Genomic DNA, 22,738 nt, shown 5'->3' on the forward strand with positions numbered 1-22,738 from the left:
TTAAAATTAACTTTCATGAACTGAAAACATTGTGGTAGCGACCTGACAATTCGTAGCGTACTCTGCTTTTTTTTCTCTATTTGAATCCACATCGGACCAATATTAACAAATTCAATAGAACCATGATGTATCGACGAAGCGATTTAGACCATAAACTCATTAAGAAAATATTCCTTGATGTTATCATTTGAGTGAGACGTAGGGTACATTTCTCATAGACTTCTAGACAATCTGACTTTTCTTGCAACCAGTGAAGTTTCCCCCTGCTGGCTTTAAAAAGTAATGCATGTTTACAGCACTTACACATCAGGTTAGGCTCGTTCGGCAAAGCTGGCATTACATTACATTCAAGAACAGATAAAGAAATTGGAAAGAGAGAGATCTACTGTATGAGACATATCTATTTGTCAGTTTGACTCATTCTATCAACTTCTCACTTGAAGGGTGTTTTGGTGAGAGGTTTGTGGGATGAGCTGTAGATACTTTTGTAGATACTTGAGGCTTAGCAATTGGCTCGTTTTAACCATAGTCTGTATTTATAGACAGGAACATTTTGCACCAGTTTATCCCAAGACACTGCAGGTGTGTATGTTCCAAAATAACCTTAAAAAAAGACTTCTCCTTTCCACCTGCTCGCTGTATATATATATATACCTCCCTCTGCTCTCAAGTTCCTCATCTATGTATAGAAACATTAACCCTGATAGACATGATTCTTTTATTTCCACATAAAGTCTTGAAGCACGCTCACCTGGAAGGAGCTCGCAGGATCTTCAGCAGGAAGGCAGGGCTCAGCTCGGCCTCGTGGATCCTGCCGCTGCCCAGGTCCAACACACTCCCACTGGACTCTTCTTCTGAGTGCAACACTGTGACGTCAGCTGACTGAGACTGCAAACCCAGGTCCACATCAAGACCTGAAGGTCGTCCAGACAGGGAGAGACAGAGAAAACAAATAAAATAAAATTAGGTTTCTCCCATTTTTCCCTTTAAACTGTGGGTTTTTCTCAGGAAGTTTTTCCTTGTACGATGTGAGGGTCTAAGGACAGAGGGTGTCGTTTTCTCATACCGATATTCTGCACAAACTGTGCTGTTGTATTTGCTGTAAAGTGTCTTTACTGTAGGGTATTTTTTATTATCTGTACAGCACTTTGGCTCGACCAACAATCGTTTAAAAACGTGCTATATAAATAAAACTTGATTTGATTTGATTTGAAAATGAAAGCTGTGCGTTTGTACAGGATCCATGTCGTTCTTGGGTCAAATACGATCGATTGACTTCTTTAATCAATCATAAATAATGTGTTTTACATTTGATTGCCTCAAGGCCTTATGATATCCTCCACGGTAGGCATGGGAACATATTTCGTTGCTGATGTATATATAATAACTTTTTTTATTGTATATATTGTATTATATGTATATTTTCTACTTTATTTCTAATTTGTATTGTACAATGCCATGTCTTTTTATGCTGCTGCAACACAAACATTTCCCAAATTGGGATCAATAAAGTAATATCTTATCTTATACAGTAAGCACTTTCATTACATTTTGAGTGGTTTAGTTGGGTAACCCTACATTATGGTCATCCATCAGATAGTACACACACACAAATCAAATACATTTTCAGTGTCTATTCTTTGTTTATTTACTCCAGTTATTCATGCAAACCAGTAGAATGAGACATTGTTTACAGCTTAAATTAAAAGTGGTGATGATTAATGGTTGTTGTGTTAATGTAAGAGCAGTTAAAACGAACACGACAGGAAGGTTAAAAAACCTAATCAGGGAAAAAGGGGCTTGTAGTGTGGATGAGAAAGGAAGTAAACAAACTGCTAATTGAACAAAGACCTTGTCTCACCTGAGAGAAAGAGGGAGTGACACACTATCTCCTGCTGCCTGGTGTTGATACAGTGGAGGAAATGGTCCTGCAGGTACACCAGGATGTGGTAACCTACGAGAAAATAACAGCCTCACTTATACACCTGTTATATTAGTATTCTGTTTGCACACCAGACCGAGGACACATGCGCTCATTTGTAGGTATTCATGTAAACCTCTCACACACTTGAGCTGAATTTATAAGGATTCTGAGGCATGTGTGTGTTATGGGCTCAGAACAGTCTCATAATACACACCGAAGGATCCACACTTGTGTTTTTCAATGCACACACAAATGTGTTCCGTTTCATATACATGTAAATAACATCCAATTACAGAAAAAAGTTTTACATAATGTATTTTTGATCCTCACATATTTGTTTTCCGTTTAAAACCTCTGCACCTGCAAACACAACCAGCTTTCTGTGCACGGATCGCTGTGCATTCGTGTGTGGGTTTTTTGAGACTCCCCTGACGCTCACCCGATTCAATCAGATGTCTCCTTCATTCTAAGCCAATCACATGAGCGCGCCCCCACGAGGGTAAGATTTCTTGCGTTCATGACGTAGCGCTTCATATACGCATTTTGCGCTGTCCGGTCAGCTCGCTAAACAGGGGGCGGAGCATCAGGTGATCATGTAGAGCTGCGTGTCTCCATCAGACTCAGCAGCTGATCTGATCTCTCTCTCGCGTCCGGTTATACTTCACTCGCGTTTATGTCCATATCGATCAGATCCAGCTCTCCTGATCGGCCTTTATAGAGAGCACCGATCAAACTATTAAGAGCCGATAACCGGCGAGGCTCCCCCCCGTTGACAGTTCACTGTCTAGCACTGGCTTCGTAGTGCACTGATCGATTAGGCTAAGCTAACCTGTAGCTGCTCCCTCCACACTCACAACAACTTCATACAGACATAAATAAAGCAGCTGTATTCGCCACACAGGAAACACACATTTAAAACGGTTTTGCCTGCCGTGTTTGTGTACACAAGCATTCATCAATGGTTCGGAAAGTGTCGCGGTGCCTTAATAATATAAAATATTGTATTTGCGTGCATTTCCTGTTCGGAAAGTGGCGCTGTACTGAGAGTGGAGGTGTCCTGACATTAGCGCCTGCAGGCAGGCTCCAGGACCTGTCAGCTCCGGACTGCGCAAAATGCATACATGAAGCGCTACGTCATGAACGCAAGAAATCTACCCTCGTGGGGGCGCGCTCATGTGATTGGTTTAGAATTGAGGAGACATCTGATTGGCTATAGATAGAAAAAATTACAAGTACGAATCGGCTGACCGTCAGGGGAGTCTCAAAAAACCCACACACGAATGCACAGCGATCCGTGCACAGAAAGCGGGTTGTGTTTGCAGGTTCAGGGGATTTAAACGGAAAACAAATATGTGTGGATCAAAAATACATATGTAAGACTTTTTTCTGTATTTGGTTTTTATTTACATGTATATGAAACGGAACACATTTGTGTGTGCATTGAAAAACACAAGTGTGGATCCGGAAATACAAGTGTGAATCCTTCTGTGTGCATGTGTGTATCATGAGACTGTTCTGAGCCCATAGTGTGTGACTGTTTTACATTTCTGTGTGTGCAATGACCTATAGGAATGAAGAGCGGATGGAGATGTGTGGCTTTCTGCTCGCTGCCCAGAGACACTCTGAACGTCTTGCTGCAGTCTGCAGGAGGAGAAAAAAAATCCAATTTTCTCAGCATATGCTCAAGATAAAAACAGAAGCATAGGAATAGAGACAGCAAAAATAAATGAGGTATTTAAAAACAAATGTAAATCGAGAGAATGCACACCTTTGTGGACTAAAAGCACAGTGTAGATCACTTCCTGTTTGGCTTTGAGATGTTGGCTGTAGCACACACACATGCTTCCTAAAAACAAACCATAGAGACAGAAAGGTTATGGATCACACAGTAGGGCAACATCAGTGAAAACATTCATGACGTTCAATAAGAAATTAAATTAGGTGTGATGTATTTTCGATGGAAAGTAAACAGGCAGTCGGATTTCGTATTTGGTTTTGAAATCAAAGCCTCAATCGTCAATTTCATGAATAAATTAATCAAATGGTAATTCAAGGTTTGAATTCTAATATGAAAACATGCAATCATTTGGAAAAGTCTTGTTCCAAAACACTGAACATTACTTTTTGTTGAGGGTAACATAAACTAATACATGTAAATTGTTGGTGCCTTTGATGGCAATCACATTTTAAAGAGGCCCTGTTGTGCATTTGGGGTTTTCCCTTTCAGTGTGTGACATAGGTTTTTGTGAATGGTCTGCAAAGGCTAATGGGGAGTGTTCGAGTGTTTCTCCCACACTCGAAACCCTACCTGAAACCCCTCCATTGGACTCCTTTGTTTACTTCTGTGACACATTATAAACCACAACAGATTCAACTTGCCTTTTTTAGTGATCATTATTATATTACATTATATGTCACTTTTATCCAAAGCGACTTCAGTACTGTAATTCAGTAATTCAGTACTGTGGGCAATCCCCAAAGGAGCAATTTGGGGTGAAGTGTCTTGACGCAGTGGGACTCGAACTTCCCATCTCCTGATTCGAAGTTCAGCGCACTATCCACTGAGCTACAGCCTCCCCATGATCAGAACAATCATTTTGAAACCAAACTCTTCCAACAATCTTTTGATTATTTAATATTCACTGGAATTGTTCATCACAAAATCAGCCTTGATTTTCTAAATCTGATTTGTGATTTATTGTGCATATAATTCAATTATTATTATAACTTCAGTAAAAACTTGCTTTCTTGTTTTCAGAAATAGAAATCCAAAACACAAACATATTTAGGATTAGTCATGAACTGTAACCACATGTTATTTACATCTCTAGAGGGTGGGGGAACAAATCTGTGACTGAAATATTATTCATGAAACAATGTTTGTGTGTTACCTATTATGTTTGTGAACACTTTCATCCTCAGGGGCTCCTGCTCTGGGCTATTCTCGTGATAGTGGTCGAAACCCAGATTTACAAAGCTGTTGGACACACACAGAAAAAAAATGTATTTGAGTAAATTATATAAATAAAGAAATACATTAAATATTTTCAACATGAGCAATGATGAACGACTAACTTGTACAGTAGAGGAAGTGTGATGAAAATCCTTTTAGTTCCTTTGATTACAGGTACATATCAATACTATTTAAAGAAATTGAGAATATAGAATAAAATAACTGCTGAAAAATATATTTAATATACTAAGCTAGCAGTGGTTGCCTTACTTGACTGTGCGGAAAAGATTAGCAGGAAACTCTAATGGGAATTCCAACTGTGGGAGAAGATTTTTCAAAATACATTAAAAACAAAACATTTTGAATATGATTTGAGCAAAAAGACTGGTTATCTATTAAAGTGTAAGACATCAAGATGATTTACCATAGTTTCGCAGTTATGGTTGGGGTAAAACTGCACACATCGCATGAGAAACTTGTCCTGTGAAAGACACATGATAGGGATTTTGAGTTATTAAACGTACCTTGTCTGCCTAAACTGGTCATTTTAGATGATGTTATAAAATGCAATGTCCTCACAAGTACAGTAGTACATGCCTGAGTGTGTGTCACACTATGCGTGAGATAGTAGACTCGTTGTGTGTGTCCGTCCCACTGGAGCCAGCAGAAGTCCTCTACGATCCTCTCTGCTGTTTTTAACAAACGCTCCGGATTTGCCATCACCTGGTTCACACAAACACATTCATATTCAGCTTTGTGGGCACAATGAATTCTTAATGCAAAGCTCCCCACGAGGGCACGAGACACAGAGTCGTTTATGGCTGGATAATGAGGTAGAACCATATATTCAAGGCACTGGGTTTAGTAAACAAATCACAACCTATTTACTTATTATTTACTGGATATTTGTGGAATTCAGACCTTTAAAAAACAGCACAGAACCCCCGGGCAAGACAAATTCTTTTGGGACTTTTTTATAAAGTAAGGAGCTGGATAAAGTAAAAAAGAAAAGTGGTGAATTTAGATTCTAACTCACCACTCTGTAACCCGCCTGTTTCGTCAGCATAACATGGTAGAGATCAACATCTGAAACACACAGAAGGATATCCATAAATACAACTGTATTCAATTATATGTGTCCCCCGAGAAGGCGGTTTTTTCCCCTCAAAATGTAAGAAAAAGACAGATTATGTCTCTAAATGTGATGATGTGTTTTGTTAGAGATTAGTGAAATATAGCCCACAGACACACTCACATCCGTCCTCAGTCAGCAGCAGCAGGTGGCTCTCCAGCACTGATCTCCTGTCAGTTTCTGCATGCAGGAACTGGAGGCAGAAAACATGAGTCAGCATCTCGAGGTTTACAACAGTTACCAGATGGAGGAGTTTATTTGCTGATTTCCATATTTTAATGCAGGCTTTAAACATTCTTGGCATTTATTTAAATTAGCGGTTTGGCAACTGGACGAGAAACACATGGTAAGGAACACGGGCAGCCAACAGTGGCTTAATAAGGTAAATAATACACAGAAAACTAAGAAAGAGAGATATGTAAAGCATGATTAAGTGAGTAAGAGAGGAAATGAAAATTACAAGCACAAACAGTAACAAGAATATGGCACAGATGCACAATAACTGCAACATCAGCTCCTGGCTGCAGTAAAACCTGCATGAAAGTGGCCAAAACACACACGCACACATACTATACATCACTTCAGGGGACATTACATTGACTTACATGCATTTCCTGGAGACTTATCCTAACCTTAACCAACACATGCCTAACCCTAACCAAGTCTTCACCCTAAAATGAATGATTCCCCTTATGGGGACCTCCAATTTGTCCCCATAAGGGAGGCGAGTCCCCACACGTGACTGTGTAAACAGATTTAGGTCCCCACAAGTATAGTAATGTTAGACACACACACACACACACACACACACACACACACACACACACACACACACACACACACACACACACACACACACACACACACACACACACACACACACACACACACACACACACACACACACACACACACACACACAACACACACACACCACACACACACACACACACACACACACACACACACACACACACACACACACACACACACACACACACACACACACACACACACACACACACACACACACACACACACACACACACACACACACCACACACACACACACACACACACACACACACACACACACACACACACACACACACACACACACACACACACACACACACACACACACACACACACACACACACACACACACACACACACACACACACACACACACACACACACACACACACACACACACACACACACACACACACACACACACACACAGTACCTGCACTTTGACCCTGCAGTCTACCGCCTTGAGGACTTTAGTGTTGTTGATGGGATGGATCTCGATCAGGAGGGTTAGACACTTGGATACTAAAACACACAATATGAGAAATGATTTGAATAAGGTAACGAGCAAGTTTAAAAAAAGGCGTTATGATGAAGAGATCTCGGGTGTTCAATTCAATTCAAAACCTTTATTTATCCAGGTAAAATCCCATTGAGATCAATGATCTCTTTTTCAAGGGAGACCTGCAGCAGTAGGTTCCACAAGAAGACATAAACAACAGAACAACAAAAGGACATCATACAGCAAAATGTACAGGGATTACAATTTACATATTTAACCACAAGTACAGGTACCAACAGCATCTGATTGTGTAGCATCCAACCGAGCTTTAAAAACATGTAGTGGTACTAGCTTGGTAATTTTCCATTCTTTTTGCAGACTGTTCCAAGTTAGTGGAGCTGCACATCTAAAAGCTTACTTGGTTTGAGGCGCTCCTCTCCTCTGGTGTTTTGTGCCAAGCTGACAGCTGGGAGGGCAAAAAAAGTACAGGCAAGGGGTCATGAGACTTCATTTGCATATATATATATATATATATATATATATTCTACACTAAATCAGCATTTCTTCAACTATGATCTGGCACCATTAATCATTAATATGCTAACAAACTTCCCATTCTTCTTTTGGGTTGCAAAATAATAATGTTATAGAGATACTTAACTGCTCCCTAGACGCTTAGATCATTTATTATTTAGACCCGAGTTTGGTCGCTCACTTAATTGCCTAATTAAGGGTCAGAGTTTCGCCTCATTTGCTGCTAACTATTTAATCTGTAAGTAAGAGAGGCTCACCTAACAGGGTCTCCTCCTTGTTCAGGGAGCAGCTGCTGACACACACCTGCTTGTCAAATGTGTACAGGAGCTGTTGGAGAGAAAGCACAGCCTCATGGGAAAATGCCAACACACACAAGCACAAAAATCAAAATCTGAAGGAGACACACACACAGACAGTACCTTGTTCTGTTTGGTGTTGGAGTCAAATTTCCCAATCCTGGTAGTCCCTGTTGCTCCCTATCAAAAGAAGGAACCCTCTAGTTACATGTAGGTCATTAAAGAGGCACTTTTCCCTTTCCTTTTAGGGTGTTATATATGTTTTCGTGCGTGTCAATGGTCTGCAAAGGCTAAAATCCCAAAGTTTTCTATTAGCTAGCGCTCCAATACATTGTACGTGATAGGCTAAGGGGCGGGACATCTCTAAGCGCTTGACCAATCACAACAGAGCCGGCCAGCTAACCAATCAGAGCAGATTGGGCTCTGGTTTCAGACAGAGGGTGAAAAGAGGTGCTGCAGCACAGGCAGTATGAGAAAAATAAAGAGCTTTTTGAACATTAAAGCATGGAGACATGTCACAGTAGAGACACAAAATACAAATATGAACATGAGCAGAATAGGGCCCCTTTAAATCAATCAGAAATGGATATTCCCAATTTGTCTCTAGACTGAGAAAACCTATTTTCCCACCATAACCACTTTGTTGTGTAGACCGCCACGCTTGATCTCCTTATGCTTGGTCTCCTTATTACCTCGGCAGACCTTGTTGATTATCCAGACAAGACTTGCTTGACTTCAAACCAGCAACTCAACACTATTTCGGGGTTCAGAGGATTTTAAATAAAAGGAAGGAAACTGCTCTGAAACCCAAGGCGCAGCCAGGCATGAATGGAGCTGTGAACCTTTCACAGAAAAAAGAGATTACTTCCTCTTTGCAGGCTGCCCACTGCCTATCATTAAAAATGAATGTTGTGCAGAGAAGCACAGTTCAGCACACAGAACGTTACCCCAAGGCTTCTGAAAATATGTCAAGCAGAAATATAGAGGACTCTGTATGTAAGAAAATATAATTTTATTTCATTTTGTGGTGTCCTGTTGGAGAAAATATGGGGGTTAATATTTAGCTCCCTGGGGCTTAAATGAGGGATGTGGACAGCTGGAACAGAATAGTTTTAAACTCTATGCATATGAATTTGTTCTAACATACTACAATATACTGAGTCAAAGAAGTGAGACCAATGCAGGCTGTAAACTAAACTGGAACAAGCACTAAAAAAGAAATGTTAAGCCTAATTACACTTGATTAATGAGTAAATTCCACAAGGAAACTATTCAATTTGCATTGCTGTCACTATGAATTTACCTTCCAGGAGTAAAGGATGCCTCCATCCCTCTCAATGTTTAGGATCCGGGTGTCCACTGCTCCAGAGTATTCTGCAGACACAGCATCATTATTATGAACCCATACGTCTCATCATGTCTGAACAACAGCATGCAGACTGCTACTACTCACACTGAACATATAGTGTTACGCCTGATGAGGATATAGTGTGTTCCCCTGTATAACAACTTATTATACATGTGTAAAGAGCCGAGGTGTGTGGGACAAATGTATTTTGAGGGAATCTATACATGTGCCACCACTGGGACTGAATGAGTTTTGGTGCATTTCCTGCAGAACCACCACTGTCAAGCATCACTTTACCACTGTAATCACATCTTTGTCACGACTTTTTTCTTAGTCCTATACTGGTAGCCTACTGAGATTGGCTACAGTGAAAATAAATAATATAAATGATATATTGTTTATATTATACAGTATTGTCTTTGGATAGAAGGTTCCGAGAGCATGCAACCCCATATATATATTTTTTATCTTTTAATTCCTACTTGTATCCATAGTTAGGATGTTTAACAGGAAATAATAACTTTTGTTTTGGTGTCCTTACAAGATATTTACAGAGGAAGTCTGAGGAGTAAATGGCTCCATCTACTGGAATATATCTACAAACTTTTAGCCACTCAATTGTTTCTAAAAGCTCCATTTGCTCAAATGAATTGACTTTGTATGTGATATTACGCAATTTCATAGCAATGACACACATGAATCATGTAGATAAATACTCTCTAGGCTCTTTAATAACAGTGACAGGTTGAACTGACACTGTTCGCTAGCTATTAGTCAAAGCTATTCAGTTATTACAAAACTTTAAAGAGTACCGATGACACCTGAACGCCTCACCTTTCACTCTGCAGACCGACGCTTCTTTCCTCAGAATGTCAGAAACAACATCTCTGTGCAGGTCAAACTTTTGCTTTAACTTCAGCATGTTTACACCAATCCTCAGTTGAAAATCCCTACTTTATTTAAAACACTCCGGAATAAGCTTGTTTCCTGAAGAGGCGGCTCCTGGCACCTGACAGCCGGTGTGCGTTCAGGCTCTGCATCATGTGACCATTTAACTACATGCTAATTTTGGCTAGTTGTTGCTGAAACTGAAAGCAGTAGTGTCCATGAGTAGTTCACATACAGCTTCCTCTTGTCTTTAGAAATGTATTGACATGCGGAAATGGCACTTTATCCAGTAATAAGCTCCTCCCTTCCCATGAGCAGAGTCGCTGCCATAAACCGAGGAAATCATCCGTCAAGCGGGTTGGAATCTCTCACCGTCCCGCTGAATGAGAGCACCATCCAGCCTCAGTATGGAGTCACAGGCAGGTGACACATATGATCAGTGGTAGAAACAGTACTTAGATGTTGTACTTAAGTCAAATAAGAACTTCTACAATGTTCAAATACTCAATTACAAGCAAAAATTATTATAATACTAATAAAGCGTTTATTAAAATAGCACTTTTCATACAACACATGCAGCTCAAAGTGCTTTACAAAATGGCGACACATCACAAGTTAAAAATAAACAACAAGAAATTCCCCTCGGATTATTTGTTAAGAACTTTAAAAGGTACATGCAGCAAAATATAAAATTGTATCAGGTTAATAGACACAAGGAGGTAAAATGTATGATAATGAAAATAAAAATAAATAATGATTTCTCTCTGACAGATAAGACACAAGACAACTGAGTCGATGCAACAATATAAAATATAAAACCCCATAAAACAAAGTGAACATATAGGTACAACAAAAATACAAATAAAAAGACCTATAAAATAAATAAAACAATATAAAGGTAGGTCAATAATAAAGACTAAAAGAACATTTAAAGTGGGGGGTTGTCGTTTAAAAATGTCCACTGAGTTGGCCTTAAAAGTCATGCATTTAAAGAGAATTACAACAATATCAGCATCAAAATATACTTTAAGGACAAACTAAAGTTTTATTTCTAACAAAATGATTGTAAAAAAAAACATTTGATTGAATATGTAAACAACTCAATCCCTTTAGGAGTAAGCCATATATTACAAAATCAGCTTGACAGTAATACTCTTGTGTTTTTATTTAAAGTTTCCTCTACTCTTTGTATGATAGGATTAATGATGAGCACATTTGAGGCAATTTAATGGGAAAACACGTTTTTGTCAATGAAATTATTCTTTATGACTTTATTTGGGGTCCTGTGTAGTTAGTGCACACAGTAACTGTTGTTAAACTTGCAAAAACACAGCCAAACGCTAAATAAATCCCAGAAATCGGGTTCAATATGCAGACAAATTGAACTCAAACATCGTAAGATATTTGAGGCCAACCAGATCAGATGACACTTGTCTTGGCTGTCTTCCTTCCAAGCCATTTTTTATTTTTTAATGTTTTTTATTTTGATGCAACATTCATGTATCAAGCTTCTTTTCCCATGTGTATTAAGCTTTTTATATATGCTATAAAACACACTCTCCTGCAGAGAAATGAATAATACAGAGTAATCATAAGTTAATTCTTGAATTGTTTGAAGTCTAAAATAACATCTGCTTGTCGGCTAACTAACTCAGATGTACATTTAAACTATAAAATGTATTTATAGTTATTAAATTGTATGCTGTTGAATTTTATAGCTGCATTAGTTTCCTTCCAGACAGCTCATTAAGACTATGCTCTCCAAAGAACAAATGGTAATAAGGGTGGCTTCCTCTAGCAACAGTTTTATTGCAGTAATGATCAAAATACATTAAGGTGGAGAACTCATTTACAATATAGCCGAGTTAAAAACAAACAAAAATACAATAAGGAATCCTAGGTACCAAGGCATCAGTGTTGCTGTGAAACATTTTTTAAAGGTATGGCATGAATTTATTAGAAATGCAATTTATTTTACTTTATGTATCTTGCCAAAGTACATTCAAATGAACCCTCATGTAATTTCTGATATTTTAACAAATGTTGATGACCAACACTGCTCCCTTCTGATGAGTTTTAAAACTGCATATAAGAGCCCATGTCTGAGCACTTCTGATGGAAAATCACTACTTTAATTCTTATTGTTCTATAAAAATAATAATGTCATTATGGAAATATGTCACATTTAATGCCATAACTTATTTACATTTATTTCTTGTCATACTGTATATGATCAGTTTCTCAGTTTCTCCACCAAATCTGGCGGCACACAATTTGACAGTTGTCATAATAAATAATGCCTCAAAATAAATGTCAAGATTATTTTGTAAAGTAATAATTTTATATCTTGTACTTACTGCTATAATATTTGTATTGTATGTGTCATTGCTAGTTACAGTTGCTTAGTTGCCAATTTAAATAATTTCCCAATCACATAGTTCTTCTAAATATGTATACAAATATATAACATAATGGTGGATGCGTTTCCATGGAAACGGCATATGGTGAGATCTCAGATTTGGCGTAGAGCTGTTGAGGCATGGACCGGTGATATACAAGTGAAGATTGGGGGACGATTGGACCGTGTCGATTGGACTTACAGCGACATCCTGTTTCATGGCAAGTAGTCTGTCGCCATGGCAACGGCATTTGATGACACCCCATAATACGCTTAGATGCATTGATGGCTGCATCGTTACCACACCTGCGAAGTTCTGGGCTGTTTGGAGTATTTTCACTGAAGTTATGAGAAAACCGTGTTTCAAGGCGAGCAATGTGTTGCCATGGCAACGGCTTTTGAAGAAATCTCAAAACTGTCCGGTAGATGTCTTCACGGCTGGACTGTTGGCACACTGCTATCTGAAGTCTATTGCTCTGAGCATGTCAGTTGGAGTGATGACACCATCGTGTTCCATTACACAGGTGTTTATAGTTGAGCTAACGAGGTGTGCAGAGGTCATAGGTTTCCATTGCTCTGAATGAGAGATAAACCTCTTACATGTGAACGTTTTGTGGAAGAACTGTAACAGATATCTGTGAAATTTCAAAACGTGAAGCATGTCAAGGAAGTTGAGTATCTGAAGTGTAATTTTTGTGTACTTTCGGGTTAATAATGTGGCCTTTTTGGCAGTTTAACTAAAGGTGTGCTGCCGTGAGGAAATATCTGCCTGAAATTACAATGGGCTTTAATGGAGGCATGTTGAACGTTTTTGTCACTTCATGCCCTCAAGAGGCATTTTGTTTAATTATTTTTGCTTAATTATTTGTCATTTTTCAAGCGAGATGTTGTCCTACGTTTGTCATGATACATGTCTCAGGAATGTAGGGTTTGGGAATTATGGCAGTTTTAAAAAAATATATGAAGGCAAATTTCAAGATGTTCTACCCTTAGCTGTGACATCACGCACTCTAGTGAAGAAAGCCTCTTTAACAAGGTCTGAACAATGTTTAATATCTCTAAAAGTAAGAATCAGATTTAAAAGTCGTTTACACGAATAATCCCAGAAAGATGTGTAACATTTTAAAGTTGGAATGAGGTTTCTGAGTGAAAGTATGAATGAACAGTTAGCAGTTGAAGTTGCATGAAGATTTGTTGAAGTCTGAAGATTTCCTCCATTGACTTCAATGTTAAAAATGTGATGAATTGAGTTTCTGCGATGTTCAATGCGGGAGGAGAAGAGGGCCAAAATACCGGCGGAATAATAATAATAAACTTTTCGTGCGTAGAATAACAGATAGTTGGAATGCTGTTAACACTGTTAACAGCATTCCCACTAAATAATTGAGTGCTTTTTCTATAGGGGCATACCCTTGAGTGTATTGCTTTCAATTAAATAATAACTTTATTAGCATGACCATAATGACATAGGACACAAATATGGGGGGGTGGAGCTCGATGCGAGTGAATTGTCTCCATATGTGGTCTTTCATAGTTTTTGATGTCTTCATTATTAATCTACAAAGTAGAACACATTTTAAATAAACAAAAACCATTGAATGAGAAGGTGTGTCCAAACTTTTGACTGGTAGGCCATATAAACCTATTGTTGACTATACATCTTCATTTATTTTATTTTTGCAGATTTATATTTCTGCAGAAACAAATCTGACCCAATTAGAGTGAGTGGTACAAAGTCACTTTTCTACAAATAGTGCATCCACCTATTACGTTCCTTAAATAGGATTAAACTATTCTACCAGCTGATATGGTGTACTGTTCTGAGTGGACAGGGTGAGTTTCATACATGAAACACTCATCTTGGCTGAAATAACAGGGGGATGCAAAACATATTTTTCTAGTTCTCTACCTGCGTTTTTGATTCTTGTTTTACTTTTATGCACCACGAGTCACGACACCAAGTCAAATTACTAGTAGGTGGTGTAAACCTATCTCGTAGTAAACCCGTTTCTGATTCAGAAGGGAGGCGTGTGGCGCAGTGGACTAGTGCGTTGATGTTCGGATCAGTGGGTCACAGGTTCAAACCCCACTGCAATCAGCATGTCGTTGTGTCCCTGGGCAAGACACTTCACCCCAAATTGCTCCTGTGGTGGTGTATTGACTAAGTCGCTTTAGATAAAAGCGTATAACAAGTAATGATGTAATGATTCTGATTCAGAAACCGGGATAGCTGACCGAGTAGAACCGAACCTCCCCGAGTGATGCCGGAGTTTCTGTGACGCCGGTCCGCACGCCCCTTCCCCCGCCCGGCTCTCTCAGTTCGTCCTTCCCCTGGTCCTTCCCCCCCAAACTCAGCTACACTACTGGAGCTGGAGAGTCCCCGAACCACAGCACTGAACCTACTGACAGCTGACCCACAAGGAGGGAAAGATGGAGCACAGAGACAGCGACTTCAGCATACTGTTAGCCACCGACTCATACAAGGTACAGTACTCATTTCTGATGGAGGAAAATACAGCATAAAGTCAAGGTGGTTGCATCACCGGTCCCAAGGCCATCTTCACTGTGGCCGGTCTCTCTCGGTTCACAGAAGGCCGAATTGGCACGATAAGGACAGGAAGATGGAGTACCACAATTCAGGAAGAGAGCATCCATCTTTAAGCCTCCTAACATATATAACGTATATCTAAAGCTGCTGGTTGTTACGTAGCCGGCGTTGCTAGTCACAGTGACATGAAGCTAGCGGTGTTAGCTAGCTAGCTCATGGGAAGCGCAGAAAGGAGGCAATGGAGATTGATATAAAAAAGAGCTAATATTAGCCACAAGCTAGCTACTGCTGTATTGATAGCCCGGCGATCTGATCTACACATGGACAAAGTCATTCAGTCTTATTCAAAAGCCCAGCCAGGCGTCATGTTAGCCGGCATGAAGCTACCAATGCCTCGCTTACGGGAAATCAAAACCGAAAGTTAAAATGAGTCATTTCTCTGTGTGCACCTCTAGGTTATCTGGATCCAAAGTCATGCGTAGAATTGGTACGTTTGGTCCCATAACAACGATTTGTAATAGTCGACTGCCTCAGGATTTGATGGCGAATGAAACAATGAGTAATGTTAAAGAGCCTGGCTGCAAACGCAACATGTATCCCGAGAATAAATGCACTTCTCGGAGTGTTTTATCTCACGTAGCAAGTGGTTTCCAGGCCGGTCTCCATGTTCTGCACAGTCATGACCGGTCAGTGGTGTGATGATGGGACAGAAGGGCAGAAATGACAGGAAGGGAGTCAGGACAAACAGAGGGTTGAGTTTAAATGGAAAATGGGAAGCTTAAAACTGAGGTTGATACTCATAACTGCGTAAATGGAGTCTGATTTAACTACATTACAAGAAAAGGTGTGATTATGTACTTTCTCAAAAAAAGCTGAAGCTCTAGAGAAAATGACTGGGAACTGAGGTTGGACTATTAGGCATCATCCTACTTATTGGAAAGTACCTCAAAAATGATTAATAAGATATATTATAAGAACTAAACTGTACTATTACTTGTCTAGGCCATCACATTATTGCATTGAAAGTCAGAGCTGGCACCAGGTAGTGCTTTATTTATATAACACATCTCTTAACAGGGTGATATGTTTTGAACCAGTGTCTATTTATACTCTTTTTTTGATTCTCAGCCAGCCATGCTGTGAGTGTGTGAGATTTTGTGAGGTCTTTTCATATCAGGTATATGAATCAATATGTAAAACAGGTGCTTTATCATGTAATGGAGCTACCAACGCTAAGAAAAAAAATAGTCTCCTTACACAGTAAAGACATCGTTTTTAAGGGATGTAGTACTTATATTCATAAAGGAAATTCCTTTGAGTGTAAGCCAAATAGTATGGTAATTATATTTTTTAATGTATATTTGTCTCCTGGAATCCATTTCCAAGATATATGTTCGCTTTCGGTTTTTATTTCTCGGGAGTGAAATGTTTTGGTTTAATTTTTTACAACGTTTCGGATATAGCATATCTCTATCATAAAAACAATGTCATGTCATTGTGATAAGGACATTTTTATCTACAAAAAGCAATTTGAGAACCATGATTTATCAAAGGTATCATATCCCCTTTTTGTAGACTTTGGGAAGTCTATTAAAAAGGAATAGAGAAAGATATATTAAAGACTTTCAAAGTGCCAAAATGCTTTTTTATGAGACTCAGTGGCAAACAGAAGCATTTGCTCTTGAAAGCTACCAGGTGTGTGTCCAATCTAAAGCAGAGCATTGCTGAAAAATGTCAAGATAATTAAAGGCTCAAGAGGAGCAGCAAATATCAGCTCAATGGGGAAAAGACTAAGGATTGATCAAATGTCATGTTAGGTATCAGGCGAGGCAAACCTGTGTTGTCGTACGAGGCTGGAGCGACTCTTTAAACACAAACACAGTGGTAAACAAAAAGCTGGACCTCTCAGTAAAGTAGGATCAGATGTGTTGAAAACCTGAGCCTATATATTAGGAAGTTAAATTAAAAGGCAGCTAGCTTAAACCTACATTTATGTAGTGTGCAACATTGTATTTTGTATAACCTTGATATACCAAATTCTCCAATTGATGAACTAGAGAAATAATAGTAAAACGTGTTTATTTGTGCACGAAAAATGTGACCTTTTGTCAACGGGTGCTGAAAATAATAACCTATCAAATATAAAAACTCCATAACCTTTATATAATTAACTCTGCCGTCATTTAGCAGCACAACATAAGTTAGAGAAGATATTGAAATGAGCTCTCCTATGTACTTGATTAGGAATAGTTTTGAATGAAAAAAAGGGACCACAAGAATCCAAATGTAATCTTGAGATACAAATATCAGTATGCCGGAAAAGTCATTTGTTTGTTCCAAAGCACAACAAATGCATTATGCTCAAAAATACCCGGATATCCGTCCCTACAGCGTGCAGTCGCATTTTGCAAAATGAAAGCCATTATGCTTTTTCGTCTCTTCTGACCAACGATCCTTTGCTTAGCAGACATATAAGCAAAAGTTCAAGGACCAAGAATGAAGTAGTGTGGTTGCGGTTGCATACAACAGCACATACTTTGTAAATACAGCTGCTGTATTATACTAGAAGTACAAATAAAACGTTTTTTTGATTTGGAGCCAAGCCATGTGTGCTTCGACTGTGCCATTGTGAGTGGCATGAATATGTTGTGTGTGCATGACTGTGCAATAACCTTTGTAACTATAGAAGCGGTATCATTTAATTGACCAATAAGACGCATACACTCTGTTCACATGACATGAAAACAAGCTGCACCTGGGTGCCTTTAAGTTTTGTCTGTTTTGAGAAGCTCAGCCCCAAAGCCAAACTCGCCTTTTGTCTTATTTAACAAAGCCGTGACCAAGTGTATTGTTGGTGTTAAGGGTCTCTCAGATGTACAGAGATATCATTGGTCGTGCACATTCTTAGAGTACCACAACACTAGTTTGTCGGCATATGACCACATTTATGCAACAGGACATTTTTCTGAAGCTTAGATCTAGAGAAGTACAGTGAGCGAGTGAGTAGGTAGAGGTCTGGGATTTGTGGGGGAAACATTTCCACAGTGGCTACAGTGAGGCTTTATCCTGTGACATTTAGCTAATAGGATACTCTCATTGAGCATTAGGCCAGCCGCTGCATGCTTCAGATGTTTGCAGAGAGACATCCGATCTGCCGCCAGATTAGGTGTCCAAACATTCCCCTTTTCAATGGCTTCCAATTCGATCTCCTGTCCAAGACACTGCATTCAATCCTCAAAGGGCAACAGAAGAATAATAAGCATTTTTTGAAGACTTTCTATATGATGTTATTCTTAATTGCTTCACCACCATCAGAGTTTAATAGTGCAGTGTAAGGAGGCGGATGGTAAACTTAGTCAGAAGATAAAGAGGTGACACTTAACGTTAATCTGAGTCAACTTCTCTCTAGGCGAGTTCAAGTTGTATAATGATTATTTCCATCCATTCAAGTTGTCCATAAAAAACCTGGAAATGACAATCGCAACCCAAACTACGTCTTCAAAGGTCTTGCTTTAGTCCAAACCCCAAAGACATGGAGTTTAATATAGTTTAAGTATCGAATCCTCAAAATGTAACTGGCAATCTTAATCATTTTTTTAACACTAGAGTTACTGTTGCAGATTTCTGGGAATCACCGAAACCTCAAGATGTATTTGGAGGCTAGTTAAAGACTAGCATATCAGAGCATTTTTCACTGACTGTATGTGAACTCTAAATGAGCCAAAACCAGGAAGTTATCTGGCAGAAAACCAAAACACGCGCCAATGAGCTTCGGGAAACTGTAGAGTCTCTGGATTTGTCAGCACAAACGACTCCTTTAAGAAAACACACAAGTAAAGTCACACCTAAAACATTGAGTATGAATTTGTGCAGCTTCAATAAAACCCTATGACCAAGACAGTGTGATTTAATATCAACTACGTTTCACCTTCCTTCTTATTACATAATTTCCCATTTTTTGATGCTATAATGTTGCATAATGAGAAGGAAAGTGAGACCGAGTTGATTTTGAATCACACAGAGATTTATTGAAGAAGATCAGAAAATGGTGATTATAAGATAATGCATGAAGAGGTCTGGATAGTGCAGCTTGCAAATTAGACATGGTTACATATTGTGTGTGTTTGTGTATCTCCGTGGGCATGTCGGCCAGGGAATGCGTACACACACGTGGTCAGGCGCAGTGTCATGTTGTGTGACACTCGACTCTATTTGAGTCCACGAACGGACAGAGACAGGGTCAAAGAAACTGAGTAGTTCATTGACATTTCATTCAAACTAGGAAATAACTATTTTGATCCTCGAATGCCTACTTTTCTAGATTGTGATCTATACTTTTCCTGTGCTTGCGACATAAATCAAGTATTTAGCAACCCATGACTTATGTTAACCCTTGTTTGATCTTTTATGTCCTCCTTTATCATTTCTATGAAGTATAATTCCCTAGATGCGACTGTAAGATGTACGTTTAATGTCCACTGAATGCAGCTTATCACAGATTGAGCCCTTGCCGTCTCTGATTCTAAATCTATTGCAGGTAAACTATTGAAAGAGTCTGAAGATCCCATTACAAAACAAGTCAATTATCTGTAGCCGTTCCCATCAATCTGTGGACCTTCTTCTGGAAGTTGACCGTGAGATGCCCCGGTGTTCTCAGTGGAAATCCCTGGGTTCATTTTGGATTGAATTCTCGACCAGATAGCTCCAGCTGACTGTCTTCTGCTCTCTGTGTGGTACACTTCCCCTCATCGGGTGAGGAACAAGCCTGGGCATGTCTTACACACTTTCTTTTGTCTGTCAGTTGACAGTCGATAAGCAGATCACTAGAAACACACACCACTGATTGTGGTAAGGGAAAAGATCTTATTTGACTTAACACAATATATTGAATGATGGGTGTTTTGTTGAACTAGAGCTCTAATCACTGATAAAATAAACAAAAACGTCTTTGCTCCAGCATCCTTGAGTTGTGACCGTGAATAGCTCCGTCTGTTGTAATTGAACTGAATTCGAAGTCTTTGAAAATAACTTTCGTTGTTGCGTATGCAGCCCAAAACTGCCTCGGCGTCCGACAACATATGTGATAAAGACTTATATTTGCATTTCATACTACTCCATGATATCTAGCAGCTTTAGGCGGTGCTTACACGAGAACGAAACGGGTTGTATCCGCTACTTTTCTCTCGCGTAGAACACGAGGCCGTAACGGAACCGCGGAAACGGACCCCGCAAACGATAACGGGTCTCAAGGTGGATAGATCTGCAATAAACTGCTAAAAATAATCGGTCTAATCCCCTTTATGTTTTCTTTGTCTCTGCAGGTCACGCATTACAAACAGTACCCCCCCAACACGAGTAAAGTGTACTCCTACTTCGAGTGCCGTGAGCGGAGGACCGATCCCACCAAAAGCAGAAAAGTCAAATATGACAAAACCGTGTTCTACGGCCTACAGTACATCCTCAACAAATACCTGAAAGGTCAGTCTCGATTTACAATGAAATGATGCCTCTAAAACTTCCGCCTGTTTTGTGATGTAGTTTCACATGTTTGTCAGATCGAGCTGCTCACCCTCTGTTTGCAGACATCACCACACGCTGCATACTTAGTTACCCCTTGAGCAACAGCCGCTGAAGCCAGGTTGAAATGACTTTGGCAGCTTTTAAATGAATTCTTCATGTTGTTGTGCTAATAGAAATGGTGCTTCCAGTCAACTAAACAAGTCAACTACGGGAGCACTCTGTCCTGCTGTTGTCCAGGCCTTTTATGATGCGCTATTTGTCTCCGTGGGAGCCTTTTTTCCAGGACAAGGTCACAAGTAGGTGAAGGTCATCTGCAGAACCGCTCTAGATTCAGTGCATTGCTTGAGGACATTTCCAACATGGCCGGTGCCTTTCTATTGTGGCCTGCGAGAGACACTCCTGTTTACAACAAGGTGCTTCAGGATGATTAGCAGCACAGAGCCAGCAGGTAAGAAGGAAGCGATAAGCGAGTATAATGCATCGCTTCAATTAACTAGTTTTAAAGGTGGATGTTTGTCGGCGTCATCCCGAGGGCCATGAGAGAGAGAGCAGGAGAAGGAGTCAAAAGAAAGAAGGCATGCATCTCCCCCCCCTCCTGTCTCTTAAGAGGATTTCACGGTGCGGTAGCAGAGGTGCGGGGGAGACGGAGAGACAGGCAGAACAGAGGGAGACAAAAGCACAGCTGCTCTCCACCGTACGAGGCAGAAACACCAGCTGTCTGCACACGGCGTCCCTCACAGCTCAATGAGGAGCACGGCCGTTAGATCCCCCGATCCTCCTGCTTATGGACCCAAAAGGGTGCATCGTGACTGAAACATGGAGTGCATTGTAATCTTCTCTCACTGTACTTTAGTGAAGGTGCAGGAGGAAACGTAAAAGTAGGAAAAAGGAACCCGTTTACCATAAGATTTTAAAGAAACGTCATTAAGAGATGTTTTACTTTAAGGGAAAACCATCTTTTCTTTTTTTAAGGTTTTTATTCACTCTCTCATTTTATCTTTGATGTTGCCAGGCAACCAACAAAAGGCATGAGTCCTGCAGACATCCCCCTGTATCACATCACATTACATTACATTGCATTTAGCTGACGCTTTTATCCAAAGCGACTAACAATAAGTACGTTCGTCCAACAAAATACAACTTAATGATTTAAGACACAACAGAAGAGACATTATTATTATTATTAGCTTTGAACAGAGCCATGCTAGCTGTTTGCCTTTAATACAACAATATCAAGCTTTGTTTATATTGTCTCTGTTTTGGTTTGTTGTGTGCAACCGTTTCCATGGTCTAAAAACTTGAAAGGAGGTACATTTGTGTGTTTGAATAAAGAGGCATTTTCAGCTCTAATTGAATTACTACAGAGGACGGTAGCGTTCCAGTCCCTTGACTCTATCGCTTTCTGAACCTCCTCTCTCTCTCTCTCTCTCTTTGCCCCTCCTCCTCTCCAGGAAAGGTCGTGACCCCAGAGAAGATCCAGGAGGCGAAGGAGGTTTACAGAGAACACTTCCAGGATGATGTTTTCAACGAGAAGGGCTGGAACTACATCTTGGAGGTAAGAGACTGCGCCGACAAATCTTTGTTTCAACATAATACTAGTAACGAGTTGTCGTGCATATTAGTGAGATTCCACAGGATACTATTTTAAAGGTTTATGGAGGGGAACGTTGAAACTAGATAATTATACTGTGGTGCTAAGACACTTTAAAGCTCACCTATTATGCAAGATCCACTTCTTCACGTCTCTTCTACATCAACATGTGTCCCTCTTCTTCATGTCTCTTCTACATCCATGTGTCCCCTCTTCTTCATGTCTCTTCTTCATCAACATGTGTCCCCTCTTCTTCATGTCTCTTCTCTCAACATGTGTCCCCTCTTCTTC

The 22,738-nt window shown here is 39.8% G+C and overlaps 2 protein-coding genes across 2 annotated transcripts in view; one reads left to right on the top strand and one right to left on the bottom strand.

Annotated features, from left to right (window-relative positions):
• gsap (gamma-secretase activating protein) overlaps positions 1 to 10,629 on the bottom strand; it is a gene marked incomplete at its 3' end in the record, with an annotated part of 28,203 nt that extends 17,574 nt beyond the window's left edge. Inside the window, 16 exon segments of the mRNA XM_034196827.1 lie at positions 752 to 914; positions 1,862 to 1,954; positions 3,488 to 3,565; positions 3,693 to 3,770; positions 4,816 to 4,901; positions 5,148 to 5,194; positions 5,302 to 5,358; positions 5,475 to 5,600; positions 5,914 to 5,963; positions 6,133 to 6,202; positions 7,259 to 7,347; positions 7,743 to 7,790; positions 8,116 to 8,185; positions 8,278 to 8,334; positions 9,458 to 9,528; positions 10,337 to 10,629. Of these exon segments, the coding sequence (XP_034052718.1) occupies positions 752 to 914; positions 1,862 to 1,954; positions 3,488 to 3,565; positions 3,693 to 3,770; positions 4,816 to 4,901; positions 5,148 to 5,194; positions 5,302 to 5,358; positions 5,475 to 5,600; positions 5,914 to 5,963; positions 6,133 to 6,202; positions 7,259 to 7,347; positions 7,743 to 7,790; positions 8,116 to 8,185; positions 8,278 to 8,334; positions 9,458 to 9,528; positions 10,337 to 10,424 (1,271 nt within the window).
• Positions 10,630 to 14,959: 4,330 nt separating this feature from the next.
• On the top strand, positions 14,960 to 22,504 carry LOC117533183 (nicotinamide phosphoribosyltransferase-like). The gene is made up of 3 exons (XM_034196828.1): positions 14,960 to 15,272; positions 20,658 to 20,814; positions 22,308 to 22,504. The coding sequence occupies exons 1-3, from the start codon at positions 15,219 to 15,221 to the stop codon at positions 22,502 to 22,504; spliced, it is 408 nt and encodes a 135-aa protein (XP_034052719.1). The 5' UTR covers positions 14,960 to 15,218.
• The last annotated feature ends 234 nt before the right edge of the window (positions 22,505 to 22,738 follow it).

The sequence above is a fragment of the Gymnodraco acuticeps genome, unplaced genomic scaffold, assembly GCF_902827175.1.
Source record: "Gymnodraco acuticeps unplaced genomic scaffold, fGymAcu1.1, whole genome shotgun sequence".
NCBI lineage: Eukaryota > Metazoa > Chordata > Actinopteri > Perciformes > Bathydraconidae > Gymnodraco > Gymnodraco acuticeps.

Coding starts and splice junctions, on each gene's coding strand:
- LOC117533183 (XM_034196828.1), top strand. CDS start 15,219: ATGGAGCACAGAGACAGCGACTTCAGCATACTGTTAGCCACCGACTCA. Junction 15,273..20,657: donor TAGCCACCGACTCATACAAG/GTACAGTACTCA, acceptor TTGTCTCTGCAG/GTCACGCATTACAAACAGTA. Junction 20,815..22,307: donor CCTCAACAAATACCTGAAAG/GTCAGTCTCGAT, acceptor CCTCCTCTCCAG/GAAAGGTCGTGACCCCAGAG.